At 38.5% G+C, this 25,911-nt stretch overlaps 1 protein-coding gene across 1 annotated transcript in view; it reads left to right on the top strand.

Moving 5' to 3' along the window:
* Positions 1–23,718, top strand: part of si:dkey-192l18.9 (F-box/LRR-repeat protein 7) — a 34,433-nt gene extending 10,715 nt beyond the window's left edge. Inside the window, exons 3-4 of the mRNA XM_053493851.1 lie at positions 17,332–17,937; positions 21,065–23,718. Of these exons, the coding sequence (XP_053349826.1) occupies positions 17,332–17,937; positions 21,065–21,801 (1,343 nt within the window). The 3' untranslated portion in view covers positions 21,802–23,718. The remainder of the gene's footprint in view (positions 1–17,331; positions 17,938–21,064) is intronic.
* Positions 23,719–25,911: the final 2,193 nt, after the last annotated feature.

The raw sequence follows: 25,911 nt of genomic DNA, 5'->3' as shown, positions 1-25,911 counted from the left end.
TTGTGAATTAATATGAAATTCTTCTGAATTTGGGGAACGCCAATTAACCTAGTCTAACTAACTGTGGGAGAAAACTCACCAAGTACAGGGCGAACATGCAAACTCCATGCACAGACCCGATGCGGGAATCAAACCCAGGTGCTAATCAAACTCGGGAATCGAACTCAGTGCTAACTACTAAGCCACGTACCACCAACATATCATTAGATCTCAACTTATGAAAAATTTTAAGGATCCTACTGTAGAAGCAACCAAACTTAAAGTCATCACAATGGTACCTACATGCCATCATAAACCTGACCCTTAAAGTGTAAATCAACGATTCCCTGTTGCATTTGGGTCACTTTAGTGACTCAGAGGTTATTGAATTGTATATAGGGATCTTGGAGATCTCCTAAAGGAGTACACATTTTGAACACCTGCATCCGTAGGTTGTTATAGACTCTGAAGTGTTTCATGAAGTGTTTCATTGTTCGGCTTGTGAACAGAACAGATGGCTGGCTCTGACTTATCCAAAAAATTATAAATTTGGTTTATTCCAAGAACTACGTGAAAAAAACAACAAAACAATATGTTATTCCTAAATATCAGTTTGCTTGATGCTGAACAGTGACTGTGTACCACTTGATGAGAGGAACATTTCCCAAACCAGATGTTCTGTTCATGAGACTGTTTTGTTTTCACCTTTTTAATGCCCTAATTCAACACATCTACATCTTACTGTTCATTAGGAATGAGAATTTGTCTGATTTACTTCCAGGCTCGATGCTGCACATTCCTTAGGTAGAAACCAGGTTCAATGTAAGCATATAAATTCTGGCCTAGCCTGGGAAGAGCTGTCATTAAATGGTTGTCTTTGGCATGCTAGCGGATATGGGGCATGGCTTTAAAAAATGCTTTGCCACACAGAGTACATAGTGGAACTTGCTGATTTGGGTCTTGTGTTGTTATTTTTGTAGCACCACATGAGATTTTTTATAATTTAAAAATTTTTTAGAAGTTATCATTATGTGAGCCATTTCATAGCTGTTAAAAAGGCAACATATTAGGTGAGACAGAGTTGTTTCATCTGTACTAAATGTCAAATAGACCTGTGTTATAATTTAAAATCAATAATATAAAAAGTTTTGTTATGTAATTACAATATAACTTGAATAGCATTTTTTATGTATAAACTGTTCTTTGCTTCAAAAGCGCTTATTTATTAAAGAAAACTGATATTATGAGTCTAGAGGCCAGCCATAGGTCATGATGATGAAAATTCTGGCATTTCAGAATGACAGCTTCAACCTCCATACTGACAGCTTCAACCTCCACACTGCTCCCACACAGTTTTTACCAAAAGGTTATCTATCTGACTTTACTTTTGTATTATGCTTTGTCTTTAAGAGAGTCAGACTAGCCATGTTCTGGTTGGTATGTATAATAATGTTCAGAACAGCTGGCTTTGTGGAAGCACACTACCTGTTGATAGCTACTGTATTGTGTCATAGAGGAGCTACTGGGTGGGAACTGGCAAAATTACTATCTTGAGAAATAGGTGTTAAAGGGCGGTGTTCAAGCGTTATATGAATCAGCTCATAACCTTCGTTTCAAAAAGTCAACTTGTTCACCAATGCCACATCACTAATTCACACCACATCACCAAATCACTAAAGTTATTTCTATGAACACTTACAAAAATAATCACAGATAATTCAACTGACATAAAGCATAATTCTATAACATAAGAAAAACAGTCTATCTTACGTATATATAATATGTAGTACTGACTGCAAAGCAAATTAATTGAATGCTCCTGAAGATTTATGGACATTAAAATCTTTCAATTGTCATTGCATCATAGCCGGGAAATGTTCTCAGCACGTAGGATTTTGTTATGTCCAACCACATCCAAAGTGTTTCTCCCACGTCCGGGAAATTAAACTAAAGTAAATCCTCACTGTTCTTTTTGTGGGACATGAATCATGTACACAAGATTTTAGGAAGGAGGATGTTTTTTAGACGACTGCAGATGGTTCTGACAGGTTGTGGTTGATGATTGGCTGTAAAAATTAATTTCTTGGTCCCTGCCGAATGTCATATAATACAGTAGATCACTAATGATTTGAATTTAATGGATTTTTTTTTTTGACATCAGGGGTCTAATATAGGGCCAGTTATGTTATAAACAGCCTTAACTAGGAGTTTCTGACTACAGCCATGGGCTGTAACATCCTGAACCTCGGTTCATTTTTAACGCCAGGGTCATTTGTTCTGTCTTTACAACATGATTTATCATTACAAGTGCTCCTTCAAATTGCGGGACATTTCAGCACAGCTTGATGAAAACGCTTCTTTATACATATATTTTTTTGTTCGTTTTTTTGTCTTATGTAATGAATATTGCCTTTTCTTAGGTCAAGAGTCGGGTTGTATTTCCATCTGAAATAATTAAACCCACTGTACCATGTCCTCTCTATGGGAATAATAAGTGTGGTCCTTTTTCATTTTTTTTCTCTTTCAGTTCGGTGAGGTCAATGGAGGCAAGCATGTCAAAGCAGTCTAAACACTCTCTGGACTATTCCATACATCTGTACCACTGTAATACTCTCATACTACTGCTTGTAAACACGCCAAATACCAACACTTTCCATGTTTTCATCCATTTATTTTGTAGTACAAACATATCCATGGCGCATAGTGTCAGTGTTGATCTTCTCCTTGCCAGAAAGCCGAGGACTGAAGCGATATTTGTTTAACCGGGCCCCAAAAACTGCTCTGAAAGTAATGAAGTTTTAAATAGAGTCAAGCGACAGTGCAAATTACGAGTGGAGGTTTTTAAATAACACCAGATTAATCATACAAGACCAAGCATTTCCAACAAATCACCATTTCCTGATTGTAATACAGCAAATAGTCGAAGACTCTTAAGTAAATACCTTGTGAAGAATGATGAGGGAACACTATCCGTTTTTTCCAATCAAACAACATGGTGCAAATGTTTCACCTTGTGACTACTGTGAGCATTTCCAGTGTGTATGACATCTGATTAAGCGTTTATAGTGTAGTAAGACTGATGATACTCTTTTCAGTCTTTATACTTTGTGGAAACACTTCAAGAAGCAGTCTGGACTGTGTTCTACCAGCAACACAAGTGTGAATGGCTTTCTTAGGTTCAGATGTATCTCTGTGCAGGCTGTTGTATTGTCTGTTAATGAAATGGTGAATAACTCAAACTCAAACTTTACGCCATAGTGCCAAATCTGATCCAATGCCAATGTCAAGACAAATCAAAGGTTTTGATGCGCTTGCAATAATGCGCTATTATTTATATAGGATGTTGTATGGAAGACACTTATCATAATCAAACCGATTTAGAAAATCATCCAGAAGTGTTCAGAACAGAAATGCATGAGCAACCTAACATGGCTCACTATGAAAACTGAACCATCAAAGATGAATGGACAGATCAATGTATGTTTATTCTTCACTTTGTTGTTTGTATTCCAGACAAATACAAGGAAATATACTGTACAAGACCATCAAAGACCCTAACATGTTTTACATATTTGCAGAAATTTGACTATAAATATTATTTAAATGCTATGGAAATTTTAAATTGCTTTTTTTTTTTTTTTAGATTTACAACTTCTGCATGCATAAAGAGACCTGAATTCTAACGCAAAAATGAAATTCGGTTATTGACCAGACCTGCGTAGGTTTGAATTCAGTACCCGTGTCACAAACAATGTAATTATGCATTGTTTATAAAGGAGGAGTGAAATGAAGGGAGTTGGAGGTACTGTATCAGGAAATGCATTTTCTAAGATGTGTTTCAGCTGGAGCATTAACAGACCGTGTCCTCGTGGCTCCAGGCCCCACGTGACCTTGTATACAGGATAAAGCAGTATAGACGATGAGTGATGGAGGGAGCATTAACAGACACACTTTTAGGGACACTATAGACCTATTTTATGGAAACATGACAAGTATGATTTTATTCTGTCCTAACTTCAAAAGAGAGGACTGTTTATACCTTCAATAATGTAAGTGATAAGATTAATTAACTTATATTTTGACATTCCATGTTAAAAATTCTAATTCAAGATAAAGTCATCTAAAGTTTATGCAGTGGGTTTAGTGCATTAAGTATTATTTGAAGAATTGCACTAGGTGGGAGTGCAAAACATGTAGTGTAAGATCGGGTTTCAGTGTTAGCGTACAGTTTACAGAGACTACATTCGCTCCTACTCCCTGCTGCCTTCAGTATAAGACCTATTAAGAATGATATGGTATAATCTAAATATAATTAACGAAAAAGACTTCATTATTATTATAATAATAAAGGTAGCAGATTTCACATCGGAACTCATTTTCTTTTCGAACGTCATGAAGCACTGTTATTTGAAAAAGCATGAGGATACATTCTTCTCGTTCTGTAACAACCTCGACTCCTGTTCCCTTTCTCAAGGCCCCCTTATCTCTCACTGAGCTCTCTCACCCTCCTCTGCTCCATTTCTCTCCAAGAAAGTCAGATGGTTTGAAACAAATAAAAGCCAACAGCCGATCAAATGAGAGAAAGCAGGAGTGAGAAGGGTTCACCTCATATAAACAAAGAGAGTAACGCTCAAAGCTCAGAGAGACTGCGCAAGTTTCGTAAAGAAGATGGCTCCTCTTTATGACTTGGTGCGGATGGGAACTGAACCCTGTTACGGGACACTTTTATGTGGTCACTAAACATTTTGTATATAAGACACTCCACACTCAAAGGGATCTGATCATTCTCAGGGGAACAAGATGGAGCAAACTAAAAAGATAATAAATGTAAAAATGGATTACTATGCTCCTTAGGGTAACTGGATAATCCCATTGAAACGAAATGTTTAATATGAGGTCATGTCCTCTTTACATGCTCTAAACAGATTCCCGGTGATATCACCCTTCTACAATAACATCATTTTATACTACAACCATTTACACTAAACTTCCTAGTTGGCACCAGTACAGATTGCTTTGATGTTATTCAATTTGTCAAGCCAACATGCAACATCTCCTAAGACACCTTTTGTGTTAACATGTATGCTTGATATAATCCAATTATTACACGATGTCATACTCACTGGAGAACCACACCTCTTCAAACACTTGAATGATGTATTTTAAAAAAAAGTAACACCTACCAGTTTTATTATACTGGCAACTTTGTTCTTTTTCATCCTGTTTGAGTTCCAGACATCTAATTCAACATTAATATAAAAAACCCACTGGAAAGGGATCAGGAAAGACTGCATTTGGAGGAGGAATATGAGAGCCCAGCAGGAAAGTGAGGGTTTGGCTCCTACAAGCCTGGACTGAATGTATTCTGTCTGTATTTATGGCGGGAGAATGGTCTATGCATTTCTTTCAGTTCTGACACAATGATGTGTGGCCGGATCGTCATTTGGGCACTCCTTAGCACCAGGCAGAGGTACACCCTGCTGTACCTCCACATTCTTATTAAATGCATATAAAGCATAGTTATCGAATAAAATGCTGGCTTAGACAAGACTCTATCCACTTTTATGTAAACTACTGTATATTTAAACCAACGTTTTAAACTCGGGCCCTTCAGCGTTTGCCACCCTAAAGGTTATTGGGTTCTCAAACTTGGTCTAAAGTGTCTTATACTGCTATACATGGAATATTTTACAGTGACATTATTCTTAGAGGGGAGTCAAAATTTAGCTCATAAAAGTACATATTCAAACCTTGTTCAATTTAAAATCTGGATTTCTCTTTCCAAGAAAAGAACCTATTACAGGTTTAACTACATTTTGTGTCATATTATTAGCAAGCATGGGCCGTTTGGAGTGTGTGGCGGTTGTGTGTGCGTGCAGTGTTTAAAGAGACATGTCCTTTCTCGAACCGAACCATGAATTCGGAGGGACTTCATTCATTCATTCATTCATTCATTCATCTTCAGTAATCACTCTGCCTTGCTACCCACCTATATTGGAAATCATTGACGCATGAGGCATATTGCATTAATACACTCATAAAATCATATTTGCATACTTATTCATTCGTGGATCAGATGATCCAGAGTAAACCAGAGAACTATGAGAAAAAAAGCAACATACAGGTCATAGACCTATATGCTGTAATGCTGTGACATCCCTCATGGACATACTATAGTTTCATACTATGGACATACTATAGTGTTTTATTGCTGTCACCATTTGAACATCCCCCAGCAACCCAGATTAACACATTTTCATGCGTATCCTGAATTTTCGACTTTGGCACAAAGTGCACTTAGGTCCCATTCCAATTTCATCACAGTTACCAGGGTTTAATGTGCTTAAATGTTTTCATTTGTGCTCGTGCCCTTGGCATGGTAGATGAACAGTAACATAAAACTTTCAAAACAAATCACGTCCCAGCTTTCCAGCCCACTGCTTTCTGCTTACACACACACATGCAACTGTCTAATATCCTAAATCAGCTTTACAATAGAAACCCATCTGAGAATTTGAAACACGACTAGTATAATCTCACTTTGGAGTGTGTGTGTGTGTGTGTGTTAGGGGGTTCGGGTCGCAAAGAAAACCAAAAATCAAGGACATGAAAGCATGAAATATGTTTTCTGAGCTGTAATTGCACACACTCAGTCTGCGTCCTTCTTTCTCTAGTGAGTGGGCATGAAAAGTCTTTCATGTGGTTACTGTAATCTAGGTTTCTAGCATATTGAAAGTTGTGAATAGACAAATGTCATTGCCAGTGCCAGGTGGATGGGTTGTGGTGGCCTAGTTATGGTTCTGAGCTGGTGTTCTGAAGGTTTTTTTCTTCGCCACAGATATCTTTTGCTTGTTCATGTGGAATCAAAATCTGTATCCAGTTTTCTCTTGATTTTGCTTTGAGCCTGAGTTACTGCCTGTGTGGAATTTTTGTGCATGCTCTCTGTATGTATGTGTGGGTTTCTTCCAGGTTTTCTGTTGTCCTCCTACCTCCCAAAACATACTGGGAGACGTGTGTGTGTATTTAGTGTCTTGCATTGGACTGACATAACATCTGGGGTATAATCACAGATGTTTTCCCACATCTGGCCGATCTGCAGCCTCACTGTGACCCTGACTATAGGACTAGTATGACTGGTACAGTGTAAATTGTTATATATTTTTTTTAAATGCTGGACAAATAAAATTGAATTTGACTTGAATTGAACATAAAAAGCCCCCAAGCCTGGAAGAGAACCACTTACTGTGTGTTAAGAATCCATGCTTAATTGTTTGAATTGTATCGGGTTTCGGTTGTAAATTGAGTTGTATTAACATGGCTGCCAATGAGTAGCTATAAATTTGGGGGTTTGAGTTTCCAGTTATTTACACAAATGCTGTTGGATGTTTTGCAGAACGCTGGCAGGCTCGTGTTTACCTAGTCTATTTCCGTGTCATATTTGTCCGTATGATACAATTAATCTTCAGCCCCACCTCTTTCCTTTCGTGCAGAATTATTTAATGCTCCCTTTTGACTTATAAAGCCGCATATTTCATAAGTCCGTTTTTTTGGCCTCATCACTAAGCAAAACTGTATTTTTTTTTCCATCTCTGTGTCACATCATTTTTCACTCTCGCATTGCATTTCCCCTTCACCTTATTGTGAAGAAGTGACATCCAGTGTTCATTTTGCCAGTAAGAGTTCAGCAGAAAGTGGCAGAATGTTTCTCACATCCTCTTGTGCTCGTGGATACCGTTTGGCAGAGTACAGTATATAAAAAAAAACAGATGGAATGGAAAGTCAGAAGAACTTGACACAAGCGAGCTGGCATGAAGCTGATGGGTTTGATTGTCTAGCCAAGTGGTACTGCAATAGATCATTGGCATGAGAGCAGGATTTTGCACTTACAGCATGGGAGAATCTTGGGCGTTAGGAGTGTGTTGGAGGACTGTAAGTGGTTCATCTCAGCTCATGCTGTACAGTTCTACTGCTTTTGTACAGTGCACTGGCTCAGTGACAATACAAAAGGGCCTTTTCATTTTAAAAATATCCTCCCGTTCTCTGTACATCATCTTCAACTTACATGCTAATTAGATCTGACAATTGTTCCGTTGCTTTTTCATTACCTTATTTGATGAAAAAAGAACGTTCTTGGAACTGGAATTCTTTATTCTTTTTAAAAATGAAAGGGAATATGGAGCATGTTCAGAGTTGAGTAAAATATGCATGATCAGAAGGTAATACTGGAATTAATTTCAGGATAATTGTTTTGACAGTTGCACGCACAACATGCTGGACATAATTGAGTCATGTCTTAGTTATTTTGTTCCTTTATGTATCATATTCAGTGAGTGCTCTCTCCTGGTTGGAGATGGATTATGGATCATGTGGACACATCCACACTTGTTCGAACCTAGGGGCAATATTAGCCAAGCAATTTCTACCAATGTCTGTGTTTTTAAAAGCAGAAAAAAAACAGAAGAAATTCATGCAAATCTCAATACAGAGGATACCCTGAGCTCTGGATCGAATCGGGAACCCAGCAGTGCTACTCTCACTCTTAGTTTTTCATGCTTCTAAACTTGGACATAAGTCTTATGCTGTAATAATGGGCAGTATTTAGTCCAACACAACTAGCTTAATATTTGTTGTAACTTTAACATTTTACAGTTCAATTCAGTTCTATTTGTCTTATTTACTGTATATACCACTTTTAGAACTCCAACCAGAAGCAGGTCACAGTAAAATTCATGATTTAGGTGAAAAAAAAAATGTGTACAGTACACATTCATTCATTCATCATTTATACCACTTGGACAGCGTCCTGGGGGCCTGGAGCTTATCCCAGGAGGCTTAGGGCATGAGGTGGGGTACACCCTTTACAGGGTGCCAATTTATCACAGCACACACACACACTTTGAGCAATTTGGGAACTCCATATCTTTGGAAACGCACCAAGCATGGAGAGAACATGCAAACTCCATGCACACAGACCACGAGGCAGGAATCGAACCCGGACTGTCGAGTTGCGAGGTAACAGTGCTATTCTGACAATTATAAGATGTTTATTTGAATCTTTTGTCGTATTTGCTCATTTGGCTATACAGTCCAGCTGGGATATTTTTCATGATTTGAATTAGACATCACCTCAAAAGATTAAGTTAAGTGCTGTGTTAGCCGTTTGGATATGGATGACACTATTGATGTACCTCTTGAACTTAAGTTTTCGACTCGTGTTCCAACTTGGCACCATATTTTGGGATTAAGACTTAAATGTCAACAGACTACTACTGAAGTGTGATTTAAACACACAAATGCACATTCTTTTCTCGATTTTTCTGATATTCACATTAGGTTTATATATTCGCCTTTCCCACTATTGTCCATTTACTGTCCGATTTGGTAACACATTAATAGAGTGCAATCAGTTATCTTCAGGTTTATAAGGTACATCTCAAATCTCTGAAATATGGTAGCTAAAGATTGCTCTTTCGGGACGTCTGTTCATGAGCCCGAATGCTGATCCCTGCTGGTTTGTCAATCACTGGCAAATGGTGGCAGCCAAAATACCTCGCTGTGGTTACCCACTTGAAATGCATAAGGTTTTCGTTCACATGTATTTTTCCCCCTCTTTAATGTGCTCTATCCAAACCAAAGTCCAGATGTTTAACTTGTTTTTTTTCTTTGATATCTCAAACATGTGGATTCCTCACCCATGTGCAGCTACTAGCGGTTCATGTCAAGGTCAGACTGTTGGAAGAGATATGAGGCTCATTATATGCTCACAAACAGCAGTCTGATTAAATATAAACAACATCCATGCTAAGAGGAATTCAGCAATTCAAGGTCATGTTAGATCGGTAAAGTCATACTTGCACAAGCATGGCTTGATTCTGATAACCTTTCCGTGGTACGTACACATTTTGTTCCGACCCAGTATACCGGTTGTGTTTTTGTCTGAGATATTTTGACTCCTCTTTCATGTTTTGTCTCATGTGTGTTCAGTTGCTTTGATTTCCTATTTGGTCCGAAGAGACAATCAGTCTTGGATTTTTAAATCCCAAATCTAACTCTCCCCACACTTTTAAACCCAGTGAGTGCAGTTAAATTTTAATGTGTTCTGGCTTCAGAGTGATGCTGGGAAAAGATTCAGTGCTTCTTCACTGTTAGGTTTTAGTCATATTTAATAAACGCTTGAAACTGCTGAACTTTTAACTTTTCCTTTTCAACTGTAGTCGCTATGTTCTGATGTCAAAAGCGCTGATTATTTATGCCATCAGTTAAACAGTATCGATTTTTTTAATCTCAGAAGGAAAATCGGCTATATATAATCTTCATGGTTGAAAAAAATCAGTCGCATGTGTTATTTCAGCCATGACAATTGCTTACGTCTCCTGTTGCGATTGAATGCCTCCTGCCAGGGCCTGTTAGTTTGACCTCACTTGTGCACTGACTGGGCACAGCTACTGGTTGTTGGTACCTACAGTATATCTGTGTTTCCCTGCTGTACCATTTTCTTGGCTTGAGGTCTAGCAATTTTTTGCAGGCTACTTAAAGTGTCCCAGTGTTGCACCATGATTGATATCACGTCACAGATGCCTTCCAGCCGGAAAAAAACCCCAAACGTTTAAAACTGTTATTTTGATTTGTTTCTCAGTGTAGGTCAGAATAGTTTTCTGCACTTGCGCTTCTACAACTATTGCGCAAAAGTGTTCTCTTTAATTTCCTGTGAACTGTAACCTTAGACACTTGTGTCCTCATGACCCCGAAGCACAGCAACGCAACTATAGAAACAACGCTGGAAATGTGATGAATTTCGTGACCCGAATGTCTTGCGTATAATGAGAAGAATGAAATGTTTAATATTATATAATGGATCCAACATTCCCAATTACTAAAAAAAACAGTTACTAAATAGATTAGCAACCGAACAGGGTCTTTCTCAAAACTCGTTACGGCTAATCGCGCACAAAGAGCATTCATCAACCCACAAACGTCTTAATACTGTAGTTTCTCTCGGCAAAGAAGAAGAGAAACATTGCTGCGACTAACTATTTAACCAGCCATTGTATGGTGGGTTTGCTTTTCACTTTGGGAGGACACACTGAACTTCGGGTTATAAGTAACATTAGCTATTTTTCTCCGGATTTATGCTGTAGCACAAATATGCAGCAAACCAGTAATTTAAAATGCAGGCGAGCTGTCATTCACAAACATATGCGGCGAAACTGTAGCTTCCTGGCTCTGCTACGGTAAGAATTTAATAAATATACACATTTCGAGAGTCACGAGTGAGCATTGTGATCGCTAAGCCCCTAAAATTATGATTTGTACTTTATTAATAATCACGCAGCTCTATTTCCAGTTGTCATCCTGGAATGTTCTGCTTGGACATGGTTTAGAGGAACTTAGGGCTTAGAGAAACTGACCATCTGTTTTCATGTAAAGTTAAATTCATCCAGTTGTGCAGTATATTGATGTTGTGTACTGATAATATTTTGTCGGGGAACTTATTTTGACCATCTGGTGTCATTTATTTATTATCTGGTGTCACCCAGAAAAGGATGAGTCTCCTTTCGAGTCTGGTTCCTCTCAAGGTTTCTTCCACCTCTTGTCATTTCTGGCTTGCTTATTGGGAGGAATTTAAAATTAATTTCCAGATTTCTGGAATACAGATAACATATGTTATTAAAAAATGTTATCTAATTACAATTGATTTTAAATCTTTATTGTCATCATAATAAAGTAAATACAGTACAACAGTCAACAACCACAGCATGCACTTTATACATTCAAAAGCCAGTAAATTTATTACACCTTATGATAAATATACATGTCTGAAGTCTCGTTCATAATTTCCCTATCAAGGTTAAAGATGACCCTTTGACCTTACACCATCTATTCGAACACCAAGGATTACACTGAGCTTATCCAAAAAACTAAACAAAAAAAACCCCAGCCACTTAGTCCCAGAATAGAGCTAAAGAAAACAAGTCCAAAGTCAGTTTTGATCTAGCCGGTCCTGCCAGCTGTTTGATACGCAATGGAGCACAAGTAGGTGGGCTAATTTTCTCCTTTCTGATTAGATGACGATGGACTATTGCCTGATCAAGGACACATGTAGACTAATTAATGTTTTTTTGGAAACTTCTTCTTGGCCACCCTGACTTGAAGTTCAAGTGCAATCTGTTGATTAGGAAGTAGTGAGCTTTCAGTTGGCAGATGGTGTGGAGTATTTTATTCATTTTGATTCATTATTTACTAAAAATGTAAAGTTGCAAAAAATGTAAAATTTTTCTTTGAGTGTTTTTTACTTTTATTATTACTGGGCCTAGAAAACAAAGAATACAGGCATAATTCTGGGTGATAAATGAATGAATATGCTTGCATATTGTATGGTTGTTGTGTGTAAAATAATATAATCTATGGAAGCAGCAAACTCCAATCCATCCATCCATCCATCCATCCATCCATCTGCATCTTTTACATTTTATGTGCTGTTTTCTTAAAAAGGTTATTCTCAAAGCCCTTTCTTAATAGAGAAACACACAGTCATATGGTCCCGCATAGAACCTTCAACATTTCCCTCATAGGGACAAAATTTCCAAGGGTGCACAAGGCAGTGTCAATGCAAACTGATTACTTTTGCACCTGCTGTGAGAGGTAACAACCCTGAAAGTCACTTTGGGATTAATGCCTTTAAATGTAAGCCTGTTTAAATAAAGTCATAATGTGAAAAAAAGGCCAAAGTTATACTGGAATAAAAATGATCATTGTTTGAAAACCTAGACTTAATATTACCTCAATAAAGGTTCATTCACATCCAATCCCAATGTAAAGGAAAACTACAAGTGAATGAGTCACTTAATAATCTTTGTGATCTCCAAAAACATCCACGATTTATTTTTATATGAAATTCTTAGCTGATTTAAAAAACCGTCTGTCAGCAACATGCCAGTCTATTTTGGCTTCAGTAGCTGCTGAAAACCAGTGCCGGTGGTAAATCACCCTTGCTTTATCTCTACCTCTGTATTTACATCTCTTACTCTTTAGGCCTGTCCAGCTTTTCAAGCTTTTTATATGGATGCATCTCTACATCCATTTAAAGTAGCAACATTTACATTATGGCAGATTATTCAAAACAGGTTACATTTTATGTTTGAGGGTTAAGGGCCTTGCTCGGGGGACCAACAGTAATAGTGGCAACTTGGTGGTAGTAGGGTTTGAACCCCCAACCTTCCAGTTAGTAGCTATAACCAAATTTTCAACCCACTCTTTGTTGTCTTGGCTATCGCAATTGCTTTCTCTTTAATAATGTATTGACAGTCAGTGAAAATGTTTAAGTAAGAAAACAAGCTCTTGTGTTTGTACAGGCTTATACCCAAACCTGACCATTATTCCTTATGTTTCAGATAATTTAAAATACTATTACTTTTACTACTTTGAGATGCCAATGTACTGCATAAATGCACTGGAAATGTTCCGCTGTGATGCCAGAGCTGCACACAACCACTATCTTCTTATAATAAAATAATAAATAATAATGCATTTCTGAACACCCAATGACACCTTACAGCAAAACATCCAATAAAATAGTAACAATATAAAAATCACATTATAAAATTTATAGGATTCAGAAAAATACAGCACCACAGTCACTAATTATATCACAGGCATTTAAATGCAAACATATTTAATGTGTTTTATTACAGTATATATTTCTTAACATTTGACAAACCGTATAGAGAATTATACATAACACACAATAACAGCTGCTTCTGTTGTGCTTTATAATTTAGTTGAACTATATTGTGTGATGTGTACAGTATGTTTAGGGTAAATGTTATTTGGCCGAGCAGAAAATACTGTACGTGCCTTTAAATGCTGGATTTGAGCCAAAGTCTGTCTCAGTATTTATAAAATCTGAGAGTAAACACAAGGATTGTGGGACATAGTGACCATCTTGAAGCCTTTTATGCAGGCCTGACGAGCATGAAACCCCTGGCAGATGTGGTCACTTTACCACGTTGCAGCTCAAGCGAGAGGCGTGCTAAGATTTGAAAGTTAGCTTGGAAAGGATTAGCTTTACAATAGTAGAAATGAACTTGCCTCTGTAGGAGTTGATTCCTGCTATATATAATGTGCTACACGATACAAATCCACTGGGAATGGTTACATAGCTAGACCACCCATGACTGAGATCTGGGTGGTTGAGGAGCTGGTGAATTGAGCAGGGATCAACCCTAATCCCTCTTCTCTCCTGTTTCAATCATCTGGCTTTTCAGCAGCTTTCTCTTTCATACCGAATCTTATTGAGTCCTGAGGCAAATTCATGTGCAGGTTCGTTTTTGTGTCTAATACACAAAGTTCCGTCTACTCGATATATAGAGTAGTCAAACAGTAGAGAAGGGGAATATTAATTAATTTTTTCTTCACTTTGTCAGCTCTTCATTCGCGACTTTGAACTTGAAGTGTCACTTAGTAAAGATGGAATGATGTAATCAAATAATAATCTAGATTTTTTTAATCAGTGGAGCTTATAAGAATTATAATTATTCACTCATGAAAAGTGTTCTTTGCTGAAAAGGATCCCACATTATTTTTCTTTAACAGAAACATGCAAATGTCTATTAATAACAAAACCTGGGCTTAATTGATCTATCTGTTAGGAAAGTACAGTATGTAGATGGCCTATCCCTTGAAACTAAGCTAAACATTCGTACCGAAATTTCATTAAAACGTTTTAAAAACTTAAAGTAGATCAAATTTCTGGTAGATCAACTGGATCAACTTCCAGGACAGCTCAGCCATTATGATGCATCAGCTACAATAGACTCATTTTTATAATGTGGCGTCTTCATCTATCATTATCTGTACTGCCTATCTGATGTACTGATAAGATCTGACGAACTCATTGCAGGGCACAGGGACACACACTCACACAACCACACCTATATTATGAACAATTAGACTTGGATTGAAATGCTAATTGCCCTGCACTGCATGACTTTAGACCATCACACATTAGACCGTTGGGCAGAGATTCAAATGCCCTGGAGGTGCAGAGTGATGATGCTAACTAGTAATCCACCTAATGCCATTATAAAATGGCATCTTTTTTTCGAATTTACTGGCTAGTCTTACTATTTGTATTTCTATCTTTTGCATTGGTTGGTACAGTGGCTTAGTGGTTAGCACTGTGGCCTTCTGTGGCATCTCCGAGGCTGAGGGTTCGATTCCTGCAGCCGATCATTCGAGAGTCACCTTAGTGAATACATAAAGTTACACAAACTTTGGAGCTCTTTAGGGATACATATGTTTTTCCAATCTAACCGGATTGTCATGAATGCCATAATTCTTGTTTAAATGTTCTTGTGAAGTATTTATTAATAAATTAATTCATATCCAGTTTGATAAATGAGGCCCGATGTGTGTCAGAGATATATGGCTGTATAAAATCTTGCTGTCTTTAGCCAAAGTCATCTCTAGGTTTTTCATTAGTCTAAAAGGAATAAAGGAAAGTAAGCTAAGGTTAGACAAATATTTCCACTGGAGTGCACCATATTGTCATTGTACTAAAACCAGTTTATGATTAAGTCTGTCAGGGAAACAGTTATGTGGATTTTTTCAATATAATTCTTTTAAATCCTTTTTTTTTTAATTACGCAGACCTGTCTAGACTAAAATGAATTTCAGTGAACATGTAAAGAATTCCAAGATAAATAATTCTACCAAAAAAAAAGCTTTGGGATCAGGGGTTTAAAACTATACAGACATGCAATAATAGATTACATACAGCTAATTTGTTTTCATTTGTCTTCGAGTGCTCTCTGGATAGTACTGAGTACATCCCTGGTTTGTCTCTGTGTGTCTGGGAGATGGTTGGATGGTTGGTTAGTTTTTTAGAAGACTCCCTGCTGTCCCTGTGAAGACATTTTGCCTCCCCACCACCCCCGGAGAGAGAATCTGCGTATGTCATCATGACCTGGCCACCAATCAACATGGTCTCGGGTCACGTCTGGAATACAAATCTACACGACGTACTGTATGTACACACACCATCGTCCCAGAGATTTACATGACAGGGATTCGTGTGTCATTTATGCTCTAAAATGTCAAGGAGAGCATCCGTCTGTCCATGGCGATGCATAAATCCACAAGACAGCCACTCAGCCTGCCACCATCTTGAAACTATGTCTAAGTGCTCACTTGCACCTGACTTCTCCCAGCGCTATGAGAAATAAAGACTGGAATATTCATTACATGCAAAGTCGTTTATGAGACAGGTCATTAGCGAAATTGAAACCTGAAAATCTGACACTAATTTAGCTTCCAAGTAAATGAACTTGAGGTAGGTCTACTGCTGTATGAACATTTTCCCCATGCAGTCCAGTGACCAGAATATAAAGGAACAGCAGGGAGTTTGATGGACTGTTGGGATTGGGGTTATGGATGCCTCACTGATTCCTCCAGACTGATCCTGATTCCTTACCAAAAAGCCTTGAGGAGCCCAGGTGCAATAATAAAGATATTTCCTGTACAAAACGGCATATCATATTTACCCTCAGCAGGACCATCTCCCAAAACTCAATGAAGCAAATGAAGCAGTTTGTTGTGGGTTTGTGGAGACGGGGACTACACGTGCACAACTCAGCCTTTGTGGAATGATTTTTGACTTCATGATATTTTTTGTGGAGTGGACAGAAAGGCAGGAACAGATTATGAGACTTTATCCAATTTAGTATAACTCCTGATCTTTGCGTTCTAATATTACACAGATAGAACTTCACTCTGACTTTCGACTAAATATTTTTATCTCAAATCAATAAATTATTGTTTAATTTGCTCAGTCTAAAGTCTTATTTATGGGATTCCTGCTAGCACTTGAAAAGAGCATGGTGGATTTCAGAGCAGGTTGTGATGCTAGAATCAGATAAAATAATGATGTCAATGCCAACTTAGAGTCCTCATCTCACGCCACTGGTGTTGATGAGCTCCAGCCAAGCCATCATTGGTTACTGCATATGTTTGTTCTCTATCTCCGCAATTAGTCCCATCTGCTACAAGTACAAGTGTTTATAACAACCAATCATGAAACACCACACACGCCATGCTGGGTCTTCCCTTTGAACACTCTGATGAGACATTTAAGATAAAAGTGACACTTGATCAGCACAACATTGAGTATTTGATGACATCTGGTGAACCAGGCTAAAATGATTACACATGATAAGTTAATCAGACTGCGTTTCACAGTTTAAGCTATGGGTTACACTACATTTGAATACATTAGTACGCCTTGATCAAAGCTTCAGTAGTGTAGTATTAACAACTCTTTCTCTCATTCTTGTCATTCCTTCTTTCTCTCTTTAGACTCAGACCTGAGCATGAGGACACACAGCACCCCGAGTCCTGGTCTCATCCTGAACTTGAGTCCTTCTCAAACTCTCCCCAATGGCCATGAGTCTCCATCCTCATCTCCGTCTCCATCCCCCACAATTCCCAGAGAAACCGTCGCTTTAGTCCACGCTCCTCCAGGAAGCTGCAAAAAGGCCTCCAAGGTTCACTCCACTGCGCTCATTGAATCTCTTCCAGACCCCGTTTTGTTGCAGATATTTGCTCACTTGTCTACACCGCAGCTGTGTCGTTGTGCCCGAGTATGCCGACGCTGGTATAGCCTGTCCTGGGACCCACGTCTCTGGAGAACCATCCAACTGAGCGGAGAGTCACTACATGCTGACAGAGCCCTGAAAGTTCTTACTCAGCGCCTGTGCCAGGACACCCCCAATGTCTGTCTCACCCTGGAGACGGTGGTGGCGAGTGGTTGCCCGAGGCTCTCTGATCGCGGCCTGCGTCTGCTGGCTCAGTGCTGTCCTGAATTACGGCACCTCAAGGTGGCAGGCTGTTATAACATTTCTAACGAGGCAGTGTTTGATGTTGTGTCCCGCTGTCCTAACCTTGAGCACCTAGATGTCTCAGGTAAGCAAATATGTTAATGTTTAAAATAAATTCTTTTAATTAGGTCATTATAATAAACCGTAAAAACCCACACTTTATTACAACACGACAGAGCTCCAGGGTCTCCAGTTTGATCCTGCCCCTGGGTTTCACGTCCCTGTGGATTCTCTTAGGTTATCTGCTTTCCACCTGCTTCAAAATCATGCCAGTAGGTCATATAGGCTACAATAAAGTGCCTTAGATGTGAATGTGTGCCTGAATATTTGTGCTAAGGTTGACTTTTGTGCTCTCCAGAGTGTATTGCTGCTTTATGCCCAGTGCTCCTGGAATGGAGGGACAATCAGTTAGACAGATAGAAGGACAGATACTTTAGTGATCCCGAAGGAGACTCTGGATCCACCATGGCCTAACCAGGATAAAGCATTAACTAATGATGAATGAATGAAATAAAATGCTAAGGGTCTTCAGACATGTTGAGTAATTGTTAGACATGTGGTGTAGATGATTCACCAACGTGACTTAGTCGACAAGCTAAAGTTATCAACATCTAATCTATATTTCATGGTGCCGAATTGCTGCCATCATCCATCACTCTGTAAGTTGTTGGAGTTGCTGGGAGAGTAATTCATAGCAGTGCTGCTTTACTCGGAAAGCTGGGAAAAGCATTACAGAATTTGGGAATTACTGCCAGTCTTACAGTTCCCCCTGGGAGAATGAGAGGTCTGCCGAGCTCTGAGAGTCTCAACCTCAAGGAGAAGGGCCGATCTGCTGCTTTCATTAATGCAGTGACACACTCAAAAACTCCTTGGTGGGCAAAGATACTGGTGCACCATTGAGAAAAGGAAGTAAACCCTTTGTCATATGAATACGTTTTGTTAGTTGTGGCTGTGCATGCTGAGAGTGAGAAGAGAAAAACGGCATATCGATTTCAGCTGAAGGAAAACAGACACTGCGACGTTTCCTTTGATATTGAATGTTGCCCTGTTTTTTTCCCTACGTTCTTCTATGTTTTCATTGTTTTTTTCCCCCCTCAACTCCCAGAAGCAGAAGTAAAACATGAGTCTACTTAAAATTACCACAAAAATCTTTCGAGTTCTTGAAAAATAATCGAAATTATACCATCGACTGAGAATGTCAGAAGAATGCCATAGAAATACAGTGGCCACATTAAACATTGTGTAATGTGTATTTGTGGGCGCTTGCTAAGACATTGAACATTCTGTCTAGCATGGCAACGCTAGCCAGCCGTGGGCGTCTGTGAGTTCATGTACAGTTGCGGCCAGAAGTTTACATACACTCATCATGAATATGAATTTCATGTCATTATGGAGCTTTCAGTGACTGTATTGGACTCTTTGAACTGGTCTTTTTCTGGGGAAGAATGATTATAAAACATACATCTTTATTAAAAGAAAACCCCAAAAGTTTGGAGCACAAGTTTTAATTTATTTTGGGATTTTTGAAATCAACACAGGGCCGGAATTATACATGCAGGGTCATATACTGTATATATTTTTTAAACTCAGTAATTTGTTAAAAAACATCATAAAAATCATTTGCATCATCCGTAGCACGTCTTAGTATTAGGCAAATACAACTCAGACAAAAAACATCCTTTTTTACTGTGCCATTATTTATTTAACAAAAAAATGAAGACAAAAAGTAAAGAACGTGAGTAACAGAAAGCACCCTTCTCCCCCCTCAATGATTCAATAGCTGGTACATCCACAGTAACTTGAAGAGTGCTTGCTCTCACATCGTTGTGGAGGAAGTTTGGCCCATTCTTCTTTTTACAACATCCACTTCCACTGAGAATTTAGGCCATATGTTTAAGCACAGCTCTCTTAAGGTCCCGCCACAGCATTTCAATAGGGTTGAGGTCTGGACTTTGACTAGGCCATTCCAAAACCCTGATTCTTTTATTTTTATTAGCTATTCTGATGTATATTTCCTGGTTTGCTTCGAATTATTGTCCTGTCACATGATGGCTTTACATTTTCCTCTATAATATTTAGTAAACAGAGGAGTCTCTGGTCGAATCAATGGTTCCCAAGTCCTTTGGCTGTAAATCATCACCCCTCCACTGCAGTGCTTGACATGGGGTATGAGGTGTTTCTGCCGTTTGGTTTTGCCATGGCACTGACATCGCCAAACAACTCCATAACAATCTGTCCATAGGACATTGTTCTAGAAGTCTTGCGGTTTGTTTAGATGCAGTTTTGTGATCCTCAGTCATGCCTCCATGTTGTTTTGGACGGAAGAGGCTTTCTTGTGGCAAACGTTCCAAACAAGCTGTATTTTTCAGTCTTCTTCTAATTGTGCCGTCATAAACTTTGACATTTAACATGGTCAGTAAGGCCTGTAGGGATTACACAATCTGACCTTGGGGTAAATGTGCTGCGACGTCCACTCCTGGGAAGATTGGCAACTGTCTTGGACGTCCCAGCACATTCACCCCAAGGATGCTTTCCACTTGTGAATAATCTTTCTCGCTGTAGAATGTTGAATTCTAGCTTGCTTGGAAATGGTTTTATAACCCTTTTCATATTGATGTGCAGCAAGACCATTGCTTACTGTATGTCTTTCCCTCTTAGCATTGTGTTAACACACACGTAAATGCCCTGGAGCAGCAAACTGCCAAAACTTCTGCTTTTATAAAGCTCCGATAGCACACCTGCTGTTGATCAGTTACTTAAGGGGGTACTTAGTACTGGCGACTGGTTTTGTTGTTTTTCTTAGGCTGTATGTTTATTTTATTATGTCCAAAGTCTTTTATTAAATATGTATGTTGTACAGTCATTCAAAAGACTAGATGATGCTTTAACACATCATAAGTGTATCGTGAATTAAATATAAATGAAGTGATAATGTGATAAACAAATAAATAAATAACTTATTTATTACTTCTGACATGAAAGTAGCAAGGAGAGAATGATAAAATAAAATGAAATAAACGTGACCATAAAATTCATAAGTGACATTTTTTCTTCTTACACTAAACATACGTATTACACTAACACCTGCTATCAGGATGATTCCTATGTAGGGGCTCTAATGCTTTATTTTTCTACTTGTAGTTTTATGTTGGTACTAATTGACGAGAAGTATCAATAAAAAACACTCACAGTGTATATCTGTTTCCCCTCAGGCTGCCCTAAAGTGACTTGTATAAGTCTGACACAGGAGAGTTCACTGCCTCTCTCTCCGCTCCATGGACAGCAGATCGGCCTGCGCTATCTGGACATGACAGACTGCACATCTCTGGAGGATGAAGGCTTGCGTGCCATCGCTCTTCACTGCCCACTCCTTACCCATCTCTATCTGCGCCGCTGCACTCGGCTGACGGATGAAGCCCTACGCCATTTGACTCTTTACTGCCCTGCTCTGCGCCAGCTCAGTTTGAGTGACTGCCATTTACTGGGCGATTTCGGTCTGCGCGAAGTAGCCCGCACGGAGGGTCAGCTCCGCTATTTGAGCATGGCACATTGTAGCCGCATCACAGATGTAGGCCTGCGCTATGTGGCACGCTACTGCCCACGTCTGCGCTACCTGAATGCTCGAGGCTGTGAAGGCATCACTGATCTGGGCCTGAGCCATCTTGCTCGCAGCTGCCCCAAGCTGCGGGCGCTGGACGTGGGTCGATGCCCGTTGGTGTCAGACATGGGACTTGAGGTGTTGGCGCGTTGTTGCACTGGGCTCAGAAGGCTCAGTCTGAAAGGATGCGAAAGTGTAACTGGCAGAGGGTTAAAGGCATTAGCTACAGGATGTCCTGAGCTGCAGATGCTTAATGTACAGGAGTGTGAGGTGGCCGCAGAGGCCTTGCGGCTGATAAGACGTTACCGGAGACGTTGTGTGATTGAGCACACCAACCCAGCTTTTTACTGAGCACATGGGGGGGCGTGGGGAGTGTTTTGTTTTCTGACAAGCGGTTTATTTACCGCAGCTTTATGGTTGAGGCCTGTCGAATGTATGATAGGCTTAAGATGACAAGGTGTGCAATATGTCTGTATAAAAAATTTTCCTTGCCACTACATGAGGTTCGTAATAGTATTTATCTGACAAAAAGGTTACTGGTGTTTTATCTTATGTCCATTATGTCTGTCTGGATTTAAACGATAATATGTCTCCAAAAGCTTTAATTCAAAGTATAAACCTGGAATATTCTGGGTCTGTGGCATAATCACTGTCCAAAGGTATACTTTGCTTTTTTGAAGTCATGCACTAGTATAGTATTTTGTTCGAGTGCCTTTAGCATTGATGCCAACTTTTGTATGAAAAAAAAACTTTTTTCTCCTGCTCCCAGAACCACTCTTTCACATTTAAAACCTAAAATATGCTTGTAATATAAGGGATGAGATAACATGGTTACTCCACACATTTAGGTAGTGCACTATGCATGATGATTGCATCACTTCATGTGTTTACCCTCTTATTAAACTGACACGAACATCACTCTGGAATGGGGTCAATGTGGATTCCTCAGACCACATGATGTTTTTCTATTGCTCCGAACTACAATCTTTATGCTCCCTAACAAATTGAAGGGTTTTCCCCCAATTAGTCTCAGTAAGAAGTGGTTTTTCTGATGGCCACCCAGCTGTTTAGTCCCAATCCTGCAAGTTCTCATCACTTTGTGTGCATATGGAAATGCTCTTACTTTCACTATTAAACACAGCTGTGATTTTTACTGACATTTTTTTTATGATGCAGCTTCACCAAACATTTAGGTGATCTCCAGTCATCCAGAGTTTTTTTTCGACTACATTTATTCCACAAAGTTGATGGTTCTGCATTACTCCACAAGATGTTTAATAATGTGGATTATGATGGACAGTTCTTAACTCTAATTCAATTCCAGTGGCAATGTTTTTGCCAGGCAGTGTGTAATACTGTTTTATGTGGATCTTCGCATTTTAAAAATCATATTTTATGATAGCCAGCATTGCAATTGAAAAAAAACAACAAAATCCATTTATTGTTTTTTTGAAAGACCCATACTCTTTCTTGTAATTTAGTTTTTCTACTTACACATATATGTACGTCATCTCTCATCTGATTGGCTGACCTCTTCATACTCCCTATCTGTAAATCGCCAGAAATAACAGTACAATTAAGTGACAGGTTTGTCCTTCTTTAGCATCATCAGCTATAAAGATGTACAGATAAATAGGCAGGCCAAGAGTTATGGTATGTAAACTATGTAAATCTAATTTCAAATGGAATATTAGTAGCCCATATTAAATTTCCTTCTATTTAAAATAGTTATTAACTCCCTCAGGCCTAGAAGGATTTTAAGTTAACTGATGAGATATTATGATAAAATGAAGTACTGTTATGTGTTTGCTGTTAGACAAAATGTACAGTAGATTAAGTATGTTTGATTTATCCATAAACAGTAACATTTCAACTCATATCAAATACATAAAAAGATTTACTCCTTTCTCATTTTCAGATCCTTTTGAATGCAATGCTAGGTGATGAGTTAGCAACATTTAGTTCACCAGTGGCTTCTGCATGCACCGTTACCTCTATTCATATTTTGCATATATAAATGTGATGTCACCTGCAAAACAAGCTGCAGTTTAGTTTTTTAATATCAGTGTTTACATGGTACAAAAAAAATTACAGCATGAAACATCCATTTTTTTCTTTTTCTTTTCTTTTTTATAATAATATGTGACATGTGTAATAGGTTATAGAAGGGCCTGGGTTTAATCAGTGTTCCAGAGGTCCTGTTTGAAGAAAATGCTGAATGATCCGATCAAACTTTGCTGCTACAAATAAAGGGCTCCTTATGTAATATTTTAAAGGTTCGACTTTCATTATAAATATGCATACTGTGATAATACATTAATATTCACATTTTATATAGTCTATAAATGAAACACTAAGCTTGTATTAAACTTAAATATCTTAAAATTCAATAACATTGAAGATCAAATGAGAAGGAAAATCAGCCTCCGAGTCTTGTTTTATGTTTGTGTTGCTGCCCCCTGATGGTCCAAACTCACAGAGAGATCAACTCCCAGAATACCACCGTTGGGTCATTTGGAGCTGTTTATTAAAGGATTTATTTCAGATTACTACAAATTGTTAATTAAAAACTGCTCGACCAAAAAGGACTAAATTTTTATTGAGCCAACTTTTGCTTTGATTATGTCAGTGGCATCATTTTGATAAACTTACGCAATATTTCACAACGTTTATTTCCTTCTAGAATTGCAATAATTTCATTCCAAGATCTTGTATTGATGATGGGAAAGTCAGACCAGTGCATAAAGTCTTCTCCAGCATTTTCGAAAGATTCTCAATGGGGTTAAGGTCTGGACTCAGTAGTGGCTAATCCATGTGTGAAAATGATGTATCATGCTCTCTTTCACAATTCGCGCCTGATGAATCCTTTTGTTGTCATCTTGGAATACGGCTGTGCCATCAGAGAAGAAAGAAATATTTTGATGGAAGGCCTGGTAGGTCGATGTATTGCATCAGCTGACCTCATTTTTGGCAACAGAACATTGTTGAACCTAGACCTGACCAATTGAAACAACCCCAGATCAGATCAGAGCACTTCCCCTACAGGTTTGTACAATAGATGGATGCATCACTTCATATGCCTCTCTTCTTACCCTGATGTTCCATCAGTCTAGAACAGGGTAAATCTGAACTCATCAGAACACATGACCTTGTTCCAACGCTACACAGTCAATTATTTATGCTCTGTTGCAAATTGAAGGCCTTTTTGTTGACTAGTGGTTAATAAATGGTTTTCTTACTGCTAAGAAACCGCTGTTTACTCCCAATTCCTTGAGTTCTCTTCACATTGTGCGTGTGAAAATGTTTTTACTTTCACTATTAAACATAACCATGATTTCTGATTTTTTTTTCTTTACAATTTGATTTCAATAACTGTTTACGTAATCTCCCACCACGCTCATGCAGGATGTTTTTAGGACCACATTTATTCCTCGAAAATGTTCATTTTTGATAACGCCTTGGACAGTACTGAACCCAACTGTAGTAGTTTCAGCAATCCCCTTAGTTGTTTTTCTTTTCTTGATTTAGGACAAGAGCAATATCTTTGCCATGAACACATGATATGTTTTCATGGTTGCATAAGAAATGAGGAGCTACTCACTTCATCAGTTAGGGTTAAATATCTTGTTGCAAACTAAAGCCTATTAATCACTGCAATAATTATACAATGAAAGGCTCTTAAATATTTGGCTAGTTAAATCCAGATGGTGACTTTTTTTTTCCCTGACCGGTCAGTGTAATTTACACCACAAATGCAGTTTAGATTTAATATGCTTATGAGGTCATATATCATGCATAAAGTACTGTACACAGATTGGAGGAATTTTAAATTGAATTTGAAGCTCATCAACTAGGATATATAAGTCTTCTGTAAAAATCACAATGTTCCCAACAAAACTGCAAGTTATGTAAAAGCCCAGTGCAAGGATTACATCTCTCCAGCCATTTCCTCAGCAAAACCAAAAATCATTTAGTCCTCAGACATGCCATTTATTCCAGTGTTTCAGCCTTGGAACAATATGTGCGTTATCCTGTGGGAATCTCATTATACTACATTAATACTTCCTCTGTGTAATTGTGTAATGGCTAAGTAATATAAATCCATTTTACAGGCCCAGATGTTAAACACTGTTCCACTATGATTTTCATATAAACACACAGGATTAAACAAATTCCAGAGTAGTTTTATGAACACGAGAAAGCTTTGGTAGTCTCTTTCCAATCAGCAGATCCAAACATCTAAACATTTATGGAAAATACTGAGTAAGTATGTGGGAATTTGTGTTTTTCACTGAAAAACAAATTAGATTTAACTTTGTCCTACACATAATAAGGCGGTGCCCTGATATGCTCTGAGCCCTAACTTTGTCTTCCCATGTTTAAAAACCTGAAAACTTCTCTTCTGTCTCATTACCCAGTTTTTCAAGCCCTGCATTCCAAAGAGTACAGATCTGGAGGATA

This window comes from Clarias gariepinus, chromosome 4, assembly GCF_024256425.1.
Source record: "Clarias gariepinus isolate MV-2021 ecotype Netherlands chromosome 4, CGAR_prim_01v2, whole genome shotgun sequence".
NCBI classification, from domain to species: Eukaryota; Metazoa; Chordata; class Actinopteri; order Siluriformes; family Clariidae; genus Clarias; species Clarias gariepinus.
Note: the sequence above shows the minus strand (reverse complement) of the source record. Positions and strands in the feature narration are given on the sequence as shown.